This window comes from Delphinapterus leucas, chromosome 11 (assembly GCF_059928025.1).
Source record: "Delphinapterus leucas isolate spDelLeu-1000000601 "Yukka" chromosome 11, BTC_Dleu_Yukka2, whole genome shotgun sequence".
Classification (NCBI taxonomy): Eukaryota; Metazoa; Chordata; class Mammalia; order Artiodactyla; family Monodontidae; genus Delphinapterus; species Delphinapterus leucas.
In genome coordinates, this window is record NC_143139.1 from 47,066,063 (window position 1) to 47,080,486 (window position 14,424).

A 14,424-nucleotide genomic window follows, 5' to 3' on the forward strand; every position below is an offset into this window, starting at 1 on the left:
TAACTGCTTGACAAACAAACAGAACAAAGCATTTTGATGAGCAGTACTTTTGCTCTACCAAGATATGGGCTCAGATGTAACTCTCAGCAGGTGGAAGATTTTCTTTTTTTAAAAAATAAATTTATTTATTTTATTTATTTATTTTTGGCTGCATTGGGTCTTCCTTGCTGTGTGTGGGCTTTTCTCTAGTTGCGGTGAGCGGGGGCTACTCTTAGTTGTGGTGCGTGGACTTCTCATTGCAGTGGCTTCTCTTGTTGCGGAGCACAGGCTCTAGGCGTGTGGGCTTCAGTAGTTGTGGCATGAAGGCTCAGTAGTTGTGGCTCGCGGGCTCTAGAGTGCAGGCTCAGTAGTTGTGGCGCATGGGCTTAGTTGCTCCGTAGCATGTGGGATCTTCCCGGACCAGGGCTCAAACCCGTTTCCCCTGCATTGGCAGGCAGATTCTTAACCACTGAGCCACCAGGGAAGTCCCAGATTTTCTTTTTTGACATAACTAGTGATTAAGTACCATGATTACTGGAGAAACACATGCTGAGTAAAAACTTCCGGAATGACTGAATTAATAAATAAATGAATGAATGAGTTCAGAATATAATTAGGCCTAAGATTCCTCAACAAGGGACACCTGTGAGGCTAGTGCATGTTTAACAAAAATCATGTGTGATGAGAATTTATTTCCTTGAAACTTCATTTTTCTTGTTAATACAATAAACCGAGTTGCTTTTAAGGTTGGAGAGAGATGTCAGATGGTGTTGTGTTTTACATCTAATGTTAGATGTCTCCTCGGGCTAATATTAAGCATTTAGAGATTTTTTACAAAATAAGCTTATTTTATTCTGTATCATAATTTTAATTTTGCCTCCACAACTATTACAAAGTAGAAATAATTTATGACATTTTATAAGCATTTAATATTAAGGGGTATGGAGTGTTGATTATTTCCAAATAAATCACTTATGAAGTATATCTTTTTTGTGCTAGAAAAAGATTACACATAATTATGTAAACATATCCCTTACAGGATATCATTTAACTAAGATATATACTTTAAAATAAAGTTACTTGTTAAAATTAGAACTCTCATTGCATCTTGACTGATACCACTGTAGAATTTATCAAAGCTTGCTCAAAAGAAGTGCCAACACCTCTAAATGTTTTCTTTAGTGGCTACTTTTAATCAGTCACAGTAATGGGACATAGCTTTGACGTGGTTATCCCAATCTATAGCTATAATTATTTCCCATACATTGCAAATGAAGTTGTGATTCATAGACTATTTTCAAATTTAAATTTACACTATTTTGGCAAACACATTTATAGAATATAGTAATCAGTTTGTTAGTTATCCAGGCATCACGTAGAAAATGGAATATGTAATATCATATGTAATATCAGTGATACTGGGAAGAAATTGTTATTAGTCCAAGTATTGATAAATGCGTTTGAATTCATTCTGATAATCTAGTATTTATCAAAGCATCCATCACAGTTCTTAAAATAACTTGTTGATTATTTTTTCCTCTGGAAAATAATGCATTCAGGATTATAGTTGTGCTTTTATTATTTTATCCTTGGAGTCTGTCAACTGGCTTTACACCAGGAGCTCAAGAAATACTGCATTGAACTGATCTGAGCTGAATTGAACTGAATTGGTTAAGTAATTTTAAGACAAGGAATTGACACCTAAATTCAGTAATTAATCAAGCTAATCAATTGATTCTGACTCTCCCGCTCTCAGAAAGGCTATTTGAATTTAACTTCATGCTTTTAATTAAAATGTTTATTTCCTAAACCAATGTATATGTTATAATAAATAACTATATTTTATATATAATGATATATATTATGTATATATATAATTTCTTCAGATGAGTTTTACCATATTAGGGACAGAATTCTATTCTTTTCACATCACCTTGTACAATTTTCATTGATTTTTTTCCTCTAACCCTGCTGTTCTTATAGAGCTGTCTTATATATGGCCCTTTTTACGTTTATTTTGTTTGGTATTAAATGCAAAATGTGGTATTTTGGTTTTGAGTTCTTTTTCTAAAATTATGTGTTATTATCAATATCCTTTCAAAAGATATTGTGGAGTAATATTAAAGACTATTTGGCCACGAGTATTTATATTTATAGGTAAAGAATAAAAATATTAAGTATAGTTGTGTGAAAGAATAAGGTTGTATTGACAATTGAATCTCAATGTGTTTTAAATACCATCCATGTAGAAGCTCTCAAATGAAACGCAAATTTTTAAGTTTTAATATTAACTGAAAATTATTTAATTTTTTCTAGGCTAAAATTGGACTGAGAATACTGACCTAATGTAATTTTTTTCCTCAAAGCAGTGCCCCTAGTTTCAGATGAAATATAATTTTAAGTTAAGAAGGAAATGTCAAAGCAAACAATTCACACTCGGACAGGTCTTATAAAGTGGTATATGGACTTTCAAAGAATCTAAGATAGCCTCAATTGTTAAGTTGCACCACTATTTTATGAAGTACCACTAAAGAAAAAAATGCTGCATGTTAAAATAAGACACACCAACTCTTTCTTAATATTTAGATTTTTATTTTATAATTACCAAAAGAGCTTTTTTAGACATAGATTATTTTAATCATTTTAATCACTCCTGAATATTTATATGCGCACACACACACACACAAATATATCAGAAAATGTATGTTAAATACATTGCATAAGGCATTCCTAAAACTTCATCCTGTTTAGTATCTAGTTCTTCTAAATTACTTTTTGAGTCAGAGCGCTCGATGTTCATGTTTCCCACATTAAGATTTTTCCCTTTGCTGGTGAGGCAGCCTGTCTTAATAGAGAGAGCCACCATTTTCTCTGGCAGTTCTATCTAAACTGCTGCACCCATTCTGTAAATTTTGATGGTGGTACTTTCTTGACCTTACCAGAATGTATCAACAGAAGCTTTTTCAAACAACAATCAGGATTCATATTCATTTCCTTTTTCAAATGGTCCTTAAATGGTCTGACTGAAATATGAGGAATTTCCATTATCTAACCAAGCCACAGAAATAACAACCAAATTCAAGCATACCTAAGCCATGGTAGCAACATACTACCTATGACTGCCCTCTGATGGACAGGAATTGTTAAGAGACCATCAGTGTAAGACATCCTCATTTCTAATATAATGAGGTATGTAAACAGTTGGTGACTTAGAATAAAAAAAATATAGTATTAAAGAAAAGTCACAGTGGAGTATAATAAAAAAAAATTCAGCTGCAATTAAGGACATATATGTGTGTGTACAAACATACATTATTCTAGAAAATAAAATTCTAACAGACAAGTCATTTATATAATTCCTAATTTTTGTTAGATAAATTTACCTGCATTTATTAGGATATTTAGGCAGTTTAGCTATGTCCTGTTGAAAAACTTTTCCATCAAAAGTTGAATAATTATGGTCCTAACAAACTCTATGTTAAACAATTCTAATTTATTATTTTATGTGCTTGTATATATATGGGTAAAGATAACCAGTCAAATTGATTGGAAAGTATTAAAAAGTTTTCATGATATTCCACGTGACCTAATATTTTTCTTTAATCATTAAAATGTGCTTTCTCAAATTTCAAAATTAACAAATGTTACGAATAATAAATTAATAAATAATAACCCAGCAACTGAGTATTTCTTAATGTCCTCTCTACCTCAGGTCCCATAAGTAGTGTTTTGGTGAATAAATACGGTAGCCGGCCAGTGGTGATGGTAGGAGGTTTGTTATGCTGTTTGGGAATGGTCACAGCCTCTTTTAGTACCAGCGTAGTAGAGCTTTACATCACCATGGGATTCATTTGTGGTAAGTCAAGTTTTGTTTTCATCTTATTTTCTTCTTAACAGTCCCTGTTGTTTACAAAGCTCTGCCAGAAGCACGAGCAATAGAACATTCTTATTGTTTTCTCTGAATTTCTTTTTTATATCAGATGCTATCTTAAAGTAATGTCCTCTGGTACATCAAAATACTGGCTATAGGCTGGCCAATCAAATTTCAAGCAATGGAAACAGCAAGTTATCAGACATGTTATGATATAAATGTCAAAAAGAAAACCTCTTTGGTTTGTTTTTACTGTTTCAACATTTAATATTCAGCCAGTGAAGATGGTATTGTGGACACAGACTTCCTGGCATATAAACAGCTTCATTAAAAAAAATATTTTCACTACTTATTACTATTAGTGTCTGACTTATCACTCATACTAGGTTAAAAATGGTGCCAAAAAGATATTTCCTGGATTCACTGATTAGCTTTAACAATAGAATTGTTGTTGCCTGTGTTTTGATTAGTGGTAGAGCTCTGCATGGATATCCCTTCTTTTTCTTACTAAAGGATTCTGTTTAAAAGCTCTGAAAGGCACATTTGCCACTAAAGACAAATATTTTAAAATGACATCCTGTCACTTGATTATAGTTGCTTCTCATGCATGTCGGTAAACTCTAGCTGACCTGAATATGTACATTTGGAAAATACTATCTTTATTAGCCTCAGCAATAAATTGCATTACACAAATCTACACTCAGAATTTTAAGAAAAATTAGACTTCAACATATAAAGAAACTGAATCATTTCCTTTTGCCCACAGATAAAAAGGTAAATGTATTTCTCTTTTTATGACTTTAGATCAGTCTAACCTTGCATTAATGTATCATTTGATTAAAAAATTAGATGTATTAAAGCCTACAGTAATAGTGATGTTAAAATCTTTCTCTTTACAACCTATGGACAACTCTCTTCTTTTTTGATATGGTAAAACACCTTTGACATTTTAAAAAATATTTATTTATTTATTTGGCTGTGTCAGATCTTAGTTGCGGTATGCAGGATCTTTCATTGTGGTACACGGGCTCTTCATTATGGCGCGTGGGCTTCTCTCTAGTTGTGTCATGCGGGCTCTACAGCACACGGGCTCAGTAGTTGTGGCCTGCGGGCTTAGTTGCCCTGTGGCATGTGGGATCTTAGTTCCCCGACCAGGGATCGAACCCGCATCCCCTGCATTGGAAGGCGGATTCTTAACCACTGGATCACCAGGGAAGTCCCTCCTTTGACATTTTAAATGAGAATCTTCTTATACCTAAGGATTGTCATGGTGGAGTGAATGCCCTTTCCTTTGTGCAGAAATACTACATACAGGTGACCTTGAACAACAAGGGTTTGAACAGCAGGGGTCCACTGTACTACACGATCCATGGATCCATGTTTGGTTGAATCCTGAGGAGAGATGGCTATAAATGATACATAGATTTTTAGCTATGCAGAGAGTGGGCCCTCCTAAACCCCACATTGTTCAAGGGTCGGCCATATGTCATTTGGCCATAGAATTCAGGCTGGGCCCACAAGTAGATGTATTAGGGAAAAGATGGTTTTGATGTTACTGTGTCACAAATAACAATAGCATTTTATGTTATTCTAACTTCAGTTCCCTTCTTCTGGGCCTTAAAGGCTTTGGTGCTTCTAGTCAGCCATTAAATATACCTATAAGGGATTTATCTTAAGTCATTATCAGCCAAAACTTATTGGTATCTGAAATCAGACAGGTCTAGCTTTTAAAACCTGACTCAGCACACATGAGCCGTGTGATCATGGATAAATAAACCCCCTTATGCCTCAGTCTCTCTGTCTTTAAAATGGGAAAATAATACCTCTTTCCTTTGGGAGTTGTTGTCATGATTAATGTAAAAAATGAATATATGGTACTTTACAGAGAGTACCCAGCATTTTGTCACTTTTAAATAAATATTAGCATAATAATAATCACAACATCATTATATAACATCTTAAAGTTCTAAACCTTACTCGATTTTAGCAAAACCCTTTTTTGTTATTGACAGAATTGGAACTCAAGACTATTTACCCAGTAGTACACGTAGGTAAGTAGTCGAGGCAGATTTAGATCTTTTTTTTTTTTTTTTTTTTTTTTTTTTTTTTTTTGCGGTAGGCGGGCCTCTCTCACTGTTGTGGCCTCTCCCGTTGCGGAGCACAGGCTCCGGAGGCGCAGGCTCAGCGGCCATGGCTCACGGGACCAGCCGCTCCGCGGCATGTGGGATCTTCCCAGACTGGGGAACGAACCCGCGTCCCCTGCATCGGCAGGCGGACTCTCAACCACTGCGCCACCAGGGATACCCAGATTTAGATCTTTTGATTTCAAATCTCCTGTTCCTTTTACCATATGCCAGACAGGAAATAGATGACCACAATCTCCTAAGGAGAACTGGCATTAACATCTGAAAGCAAAATTCCCGGTGACAGAATGGGAGCACAGGCAGGGAGGATGGCTTAAGGTAAAGAAATTTGAACTTGGAAACTCAATTCCTGGGTTTTAATTTGTGTTCTTCCACTTACAAGCTGCTGCCCATAGTTTTATTATTTAAATGTTGGATCTAATTACACTCATTCTGCATACATCACAAGTATGGCTGAGGTAGAATCAGAGAGCACACTGCCCTGTCACTCTCCAAAGCATGTTCTTGGTTCCTTCTTGTCAGTTTTTAGAAACCCTATTACAAATATTTAATACAACTATTTGTATTAATTTGTATTAGAGGTGTGCAGTAAGTATTTGTACTCAGAACTCAGTGTTCCAGAATCTTAATACTTAACCAATTTGCAATACTGTCTCCATTTACATAAACTGGTAAATGCAGAAGAATTCCTACTTCTATAGATCCTAAAATAATGCAGAATAATGCCCAGGCTAAAGGGGAAAGAGAGGTATCAACAGTTTGTATAAATCAATTGTATTTACTTTTTAAACAAACATTTGTTTCTGTTGCCAAATAGTACCTTGGAGAGCTATAAGAAGTGATTCATTTCTCAAAGGCGATACTCAACACTGTCAAGGTGTCCCTAGAAACAGTAGAAACTTTTGACTCATATAAACAATCAGCTTTAATCCCTGAAATGAGAATATGTTTCAAGCAAAACAAAAGTTACTTATTTTTTAGTTAATACACATGTACCTCTGTAGTCATGAAATGTGGAATGTGAGGGATAAAGAGCATGAAATCGATGGCATGAATTGATTACTCTTTTTTATTATTTGCATAGCTTTGAAAGAAATATCTCTGGGAGACCTAAGATTATTTATAAATGACAACTTTTTTAGTCTGTTCACTCTATTCCACTCTGAAAGAAAGTATTCACATTTTAAATGCACTCTTGCCCACAAGGAAGATATTTATTCTCTATATGTGTATATAAATATAGAGAGAGGTTAATTTGTTTGTGGAATTAAGTGATTGTAACTAAGAACGAATGAATTCTGTCCCGGTTTCAACCTATTCTATGATTACTGCAACAGAAGTAGAAGTTCTTGGTTTTATTTTTGTGTTTTAAAAAGAAGGGAATATGAACCTGTCATGCCTCTCAGGTGTCCAGTTATGAGAACCTTTTTGTTTACGTGCCATCCTATTGATAATACATAATTATTAAAAATTACTACGTGCTGTTGCATTTTTAGTTCTGCCATTTTCACTTGAATGTACATTTTGAGGAGTAATTTCTTTTGTGAGTGGCATAATGTGTTTGTGTTTTTCTTCCTTTTGTTTTGTTTTTTTTAGGTTTAGGTCTAGCCTTCAACCTGCAACCCGCCTTAACAATCCTTGGCAAGTACTTCTATAAGAAACGGCCTATGGCGAGTGGCCTCGCAATGGCAGGAAGTCCTGTTTTCCTAAGTACACTGGCTCCTTTCAATCAGTACCTCTTTAATACTTATGGCTGGAAAGGAAGCTTCTTGATTTTGGGAGGTTTACTGTTGAACTCCTGTGTGGCTGGGTCCCTTATGAGACCTGTTGGACCCAAACTAACTACTAAGAAGTCTAAAAGTAAGGTTGGTGTAAGAGTGACTGATTCGGGCATGAAGAAAAGACATAGGAAGAAATCAATATGTGCAAAAATTGATAAGTATTTAGATTTCTCCCTTTTTAAGCATAGGGGATTTCTGATATACTTATCTGGAAATGTCATTATGTTTCTGGGGTTCTTTGCCCCCATTATATTCTTGGCTCCATACGCTAAAGACAAAGGAATTGATGAATATTCTGCAGCTTTCTTGCTGTCGGTTATGGCTTTTGTTGATATGTTTGCCAGACCTACTGTAGGATTCATTGCAAACTCCAAATTAATCCGACCCCGAATCCAGTACTTCTTCAGTTTTGCGATTTTGTTCAATGGAGTGTGTCATCTCTTATGCCCGTTGGCTGAGGACTACACAAGCCTGGTGATATATGCTGTATTTTTTGGCCTTGGATTTGGGAGCGTTAGCAGTATCCTCTTTGAAAGTCTCATGGACCTTGTTGGCGCTCAAAGATTTTCCAGTGCTGTTGGTCTCGTCACAGTTGTGGAGTGTTGCCCCGTCCTTCTTGGTCCTCCTCTTGCTGGTAAGAATATTTCTCATCAGGGAAAGCAAAAAGCATAAAATTAATATCCATTAACCAAGACTTTCTTTGTAGTGTAAAATGTGGTTTGTAATAATAGATACTAATTGCCTAAAAGACTGTGGTGTGTTGATTTTAGCCTTTACTATGTGTTTTTAAATTTCCTAATTAGTCTATTTTAGACAAAAATTTCATTCAGAGCCTGGAGTTATGAACTTAAGAATTTAAATTAGACGGGTAATTAGCATAATTTTCAGGTTTTTACCTATATCAACTTGTTTTGTGTTTTTAAAAAATGTATCATAAAAACAAAATTCCACTTTATTTTATCATTGATAAACAGATTTCTCTTCTTTTTTATTAAAATGAGTCAAAAATTTGAAGTAATGCCCTCAAAAGGTCAAGATCTGTTTTTTTTTTTTTTTTTTGCGGTATGCGGGTGTCTCACTGTTGTAGCCTCTCCCGTTGCGGAGCACAGGCTCTGGACGCGCAGGCTCAGCGGCCATGGCTCACGGGCCCAGCCGCTCCGCGGCATGTGGGATCTTCCCAGACCGGGGCACGAACCCGTGTCCCCTGCATCGGCAGGCGGACTCTCAACCACTGCGCCACCAGGGAAGCCCCTGTTTTCTTATTGGTTATATTAATATGGAATTTGTTACATGCTTAAGGAAGGAATACTTTTATAATATCACTAATTGGAATATATGAATACGAATGCAAGAATGAAGGGAAGTTCATTCAAGGTCATTTTCTTGATCAGATACTTATATTCCATATTTTTAACAATTACCTTTAGATTTTAAGATGTAAAATACTGTCAGTGATGCCTATAAAAAATCTCTATGCTAAATTATCTAGTAAGGATACTGAGTAAAGACATATGTATAAGTTCATTTTTGAAGTTAAGACTTTGTTTAGTCTTAGACTTAAATGTTATAAATATTAAATACTTTTTGTTGTCCAGTCTTTTTCAGTAATCACTGTATAGCATTGCTTTAGTTAATGCTAAATGTAGGTATTTACTTAGACCTCTTGGCCTGCCCCCTAATGGTCACAATAATTGCTGGGCTAAACATAAATTTTTTTCGTGTATTTAAAATCAGTGTTTAAAGTCTTCCTACATGACATCAAGGAATCATTTTGAAAGTGGGAAAATTCATGCTTAAATTGTTAATCTTAAGGCACCATTAACATTTACCTTTTGCTTTTTCATTTGGTCAGGAATGAGTGGTATAGTTGTTGACTTTTTCTGTCCACCAGGACTATCCTCTGGTATCTAGTACAGATGCTTTGGATGGTATATCTCTCATTGTAGATATGCCAGGGCACCAAAACAATTTTCAAAGTGAATGAAGCCAGTAGGTCTTATTCATTTTGGCCAATATATGCCTATCTTTTCATACAGAATTAGTTTTACCAAATGGGTTTTAGAAGCCTATTCATTACCAATAAAATTCTTAGTATCAACAGAGAAAAATTTATTTCACCAGCCATGGTGGGATGAAAAAATATCAAGTCAGGTCAATAGGCATAGTGGATGGGTGCTATGGAAATGAATGAATCTGATTTGGCCATTTCTACCTGGGCTGAGACCTATTTTAATAATATTTACATCAATTTCAGTATCCTTGAGGGCTTATTTTGTTAATATTGCCAAACTATTGCACCAGTGGTATCAGTGGCAGTAATTGATTTGGGGCTCATTGTTGAAGCTCTCAGGCTATAGCCATAACAGAGTAGCCTTTTTTTTATCCCGTTTCTGCCTTCTGTTATCCTGATATTCCTTGACTTTTAGACTGGCTTTTCCTCTATAGCATTCAGTCACTGCTAGCATGGCATCTGGCATATAGTAGGCACTCAATAAATACTTTCGAATGAATCGCTGTTGTTGCAGTTACTTCTTACACAGTTGCTGCTGCTGCTACTAGCCTTGTTAGTACAACAGTGAAAGGCAGGGAGAGCATGAGTTTTATTTTTTTCAACTCAAACTTCCACTGCTACCTTCAAAAAGAGCTGAAACTTTAGTTCTGGAAATCATATCTGCTTTCTTGATGATGCTAAAAATTCCCAAAACATTTAGAAACTATGTTGATTTGGCAATACAAAGTGATGATATAATTCTGATGGGGCAAAAGACCTAATGTTTTTGTATTTAGATATGTAATAATCATTGTATGAATAGGAATATTTGACTAAAGTTAGAATGGAAAATTAAATTACACAATTTTTGTTCTGTTTTTTATGTATATATCGTACTTACTCAAATTAACTCAAATAAGTCCATTCTAACATTTACCTAATTAAAGCAGAAAACTTTGTTGAAGTAAATAATTTCACAAGTAGCTAAATTTAATAACAAGCCACTAACTAGATACTTGTCAGAGTGATGGAAATTCTTTTTTTTTTTGAATTTTATTTTATTTTTTTATACAGCAGGTTTTTATTAGTCATCAATTTTATACACATCAGTGTATACATGTCAAACCCAATCGCCCAATTCATCACACCACCATCCCCACCCCCCCCAAGGCTTTCCCCACTTGCTGTCCATACGTTTGTTCTCTACATCTGTGTCTCAACTTCTGCCCTGCAAACCGGTTCATCTGTACCATTTTTCTAGGATCCACATACATGCATTAATATACGATATTTGTTTTTCTGACTTACTTCACTCTGTATGACAGTCTCTAGATCCATCCACATCTCAACAAATGACCCAATTTCGTTCCTTTTTATGGCTGAGTAATATTCCATTGTATATATTACCACGTCCTCTTTATCCATTCGTCTGTCGATGGGCATTTAGGTTGCTTCCATGACCCGGCTATTGTAAATAGTGCTGCAATGAACATTGCGGTGCATGTGTCTTTTTGAATTATGGTTTTCTCTGGCTATATGCCCAGTAGTGGGATTACTGGATCATATGGTAATTCTATTTTTAGTGTTTTAAGGAACCTCCATACTGTTCTCCATAGTGGCTGTATCAATTTACATTCCCACCAAGAGTGGAAGAGGGTTCCCTTTTCTCCACACCCTCTTCAGCATTTGTTGTTTGTAGATTTTCTGATGATGCCCATTCTAACTGGTGTGAGGTGATACCTCATTGTAGTTTTGATTTGCATTTCTATAATAATTAGTGATGCTGAGCAGCTTTTCATGTGCTTCTTGGCCATCTGTATGTCTTCTTTGGAGAAATGTCTATTTAGGTCTTCTGCCCATTTTTGGACTGCGTTGTTTGTTTTTCTAATATTGAGCTGAATGAGCTGTTTATATATTTTGGAGATTAATCCTTCGTCCATTGATTCGTTTGCTAATATTTTCTCCCATTCTGAGGGATGTCTTTTCGTCTTGTTTATGGTTTCCTTTGCTGTGCAAAAGCTTTGAAGTTTCATTAGGTCCCATTTGTTTATTTTTGTTTTTATTCCCATTAGTCTAGGAGGTGGATCAAAAAAGATCTTGCTGTGATTTATGTCAAAGGGTGTTCTTCCTATGTTTTCCTCTAAGAGTTTTATAGTGTCCGGTCTTACATTTAGGTCTCTAATCCATTTTGAGTTTATTTTTGTTTATGGTGTTAGGGAGTGTTCTAATTTCATTCTTTTAAAGGTAGCTGTCCAGTTTTCCCAGCACCACTTATTGAAGAGACTGTCTTTTCTCCATTGTATATCCTTGCCTCCTTTGTCATAGATTAGTTGACCATAGGTGCATGGGTTTATCTCTGGGCTTTCTATCTTGTTCCATTGATCTATGTTTCTGTTTTAGTGCCAGTACCATGTTGTCTTGATTACTGTGGCTTTGTAGTATAGTCTGAAGTCAGAAAGTCTGATTCCTCAAGCCCCGTTTTTTTCCCTCAAGACTGCTTTGGCTATTCAGGGTATTTTGTGTCTCCATACAAATTTTAAGATTTTTTGTTCTACTTCCCTAAAAAATGCCATTGATAATTTGATAAGGATTGCATTGAATCTGTAGATTGCTTTGGGTAGTATAGTCATTTTCACAATATTGATTATTCCAATCCAAGAACATGGTATATCTCTCCATCTGTTGGTATCATCTTTAATTTCTTTCACCAGTGTTTTATAGTTTTCTGCATATAGGTCTTTTGTCTCCCTAGGTAGGTTTATTCCTAGGTATTTTATTCTTTTTGTTGCAGTGGTAAATGGGAGTGTTTCCTTAATTTCTCTTTCAGGTTTTTCGTTATTAGTGTATAGGAATGCAAGAGATTTCTGTGCATTAATTTTGTATCCTGCAACTTTATCAGATTCATTGATTAGCTCTAGTAGTTTTCTGGTGGCATCTTTAGGATTCTCTATGTATACTATCATGTCATCTGCAAACAGTGACAGTTTTACTTCTTCTTTTCCAATTTGTATTCCTTTTATTTCTTTTTTTTCCTCTGATTACCGTGGCTAGGACTTCCAAAACTATGTTGAATAGTAGTGGTGAGAGTGGACATCCTTGTCTTTTTCCTGATCTTAGTGGAAATGCTTTCAGTTTTTCACCATTGAGAATGATGTCTGCTGTGGGTTTGTCATATATGGCCTTTATTATGTTGAGGTAGGTTCCCTCTATGCCCACTTTCTGGAGAGTTTTTATCATAAATGGGTGTTGAATTTTGTCAAAAGCTTTTTCTGCATCTCTTGAGATGATCATATGGTTTTTATTCTTCAATTTGTTAATATGGTGTATCACATCAATTGATTTGAATATATTGAAGAATCCTTGCATCCCTGGGATAAATCCCACTTGATCATAGTGTATGATCCTTTTAATGTGCTGTTGGATCCTGTTTGCTACTATTTTGTTGAGGATTTTTGCGTCTATATTCATCAGTGATATTGGTCTGCAATTTTCTGTTTTTTTAGTATCTCTGTCTGGTTTTGGTATCAGGGTGATGGTGGCCTCATAGAATGCGTTTGGGAGTGTTTCTTCCTCTGCAATTTTTTGGAAGAGTTTGAGGAGGATGGGTGTTAGCTCTTCTCTAAATGTTTGATAGAATTCACCTGGGAAGCCAGAATGATGGAAATTCTGACTAAACAAATAGGTGTATTTCAGAGTCACCTGGAATATGCATATGATAAGTAATATGGATTTGTGTATACTAAATTTTGCCAGTATTAATTATTGTTAAGAATTAGATGCCTGCATAAGCAAGAGGCAAAACTGAGTATAAACAGTATAAACTGAAGCATGTTTAAAAGTCAGTAAGCTTTGCAATTATATGGTAGCAGGCTTGGTTTTCAATGTTCTCAATATCAAATGGAACAAAAACTTTCTTCCTGATTAGTTTGGCCTTAATAATTTAGATTCAGACAAAGTGGAAAACTGTGATTAGCCTAAAAAGTGACATGACACTTAACCAAGAAGTTTGGTGAAGCCATTTTACAGAGTAGTTAAGAATACAAGATGCAGACACACTGGTTAGAGCCCAGATCCTGCCACTCACTCACTGGCTGCGTAACCATGGTCAAATTACTGCGTAGTGATCTTGTAAGGATTAAATGCAAAATTACAAATAAAGCATTTAGCCTAGTGCTAGGCATAGACAAAGCATTTAGTAAATATTACCCCCACTAGGAACCTTATAAAAGCCTCTGAATTTGTCCTAAAGAATGTAATTTTTCCTCTTTATCGAAAAGATAGTAAATGTGGAAAGGTTGAAGCAATCTCAATATGTATGCTATAAATCTATTCATATATATGTTTACATTTGTAAATACGTATTTCTACACATGTAGGTTTAAAAATGTATCTCACACATTTATGTATCTATGGATATATACACAAACACATATATACCTAGCTTATCTTGGTTGTACACTTTTATTGAGGGTAGTAATTTTCAATAAACTTAATATACTAGTAATATAATGCAGAATGTGCCTGTAAATGCCTTTACTATGCATATGTGGAAGTCATAATCTAGAATATTTTTTTCTTTATTAGACTCTTATTTAGTATTAACTTAAATAAGCAATAGCTATGCAGTGTGGAGAAGAATTTATTTGCAAATGTTAACAT

The 14,424-nt window shown here is 35.1% G+C and overlaps 1 protein-coding gene across 7 annotated transcripts in view; it reads left to right on the forward strand.

Annotated features, from left to right (window-relative positions):
• SLC16A7 (solute carrier family 16 member 7) overlaps positions 1-14,424 on the forward strand; it is a 175,189-nt gene that overhangs the window by 149,333 nt on the left and 11,432 nt on the right. For all 7 annotated transcript variants that reach the window (XM_089920959.1, XM_022571659.3, XM_022571661.3 and 4 more), the window contains 2 exons: positions 3,692-3,835; positions 7,591-8,409. In XM_089920959.1, the coding sequence (XP_089777085.1) occupies positions 3,692-3,835; positions 7,591-8,409 (963 nt within the window). The remainder of the gene's footprint in view (positions 1-3,691; positions 3,836-7,590; positions 8,410-14,424) is intronic.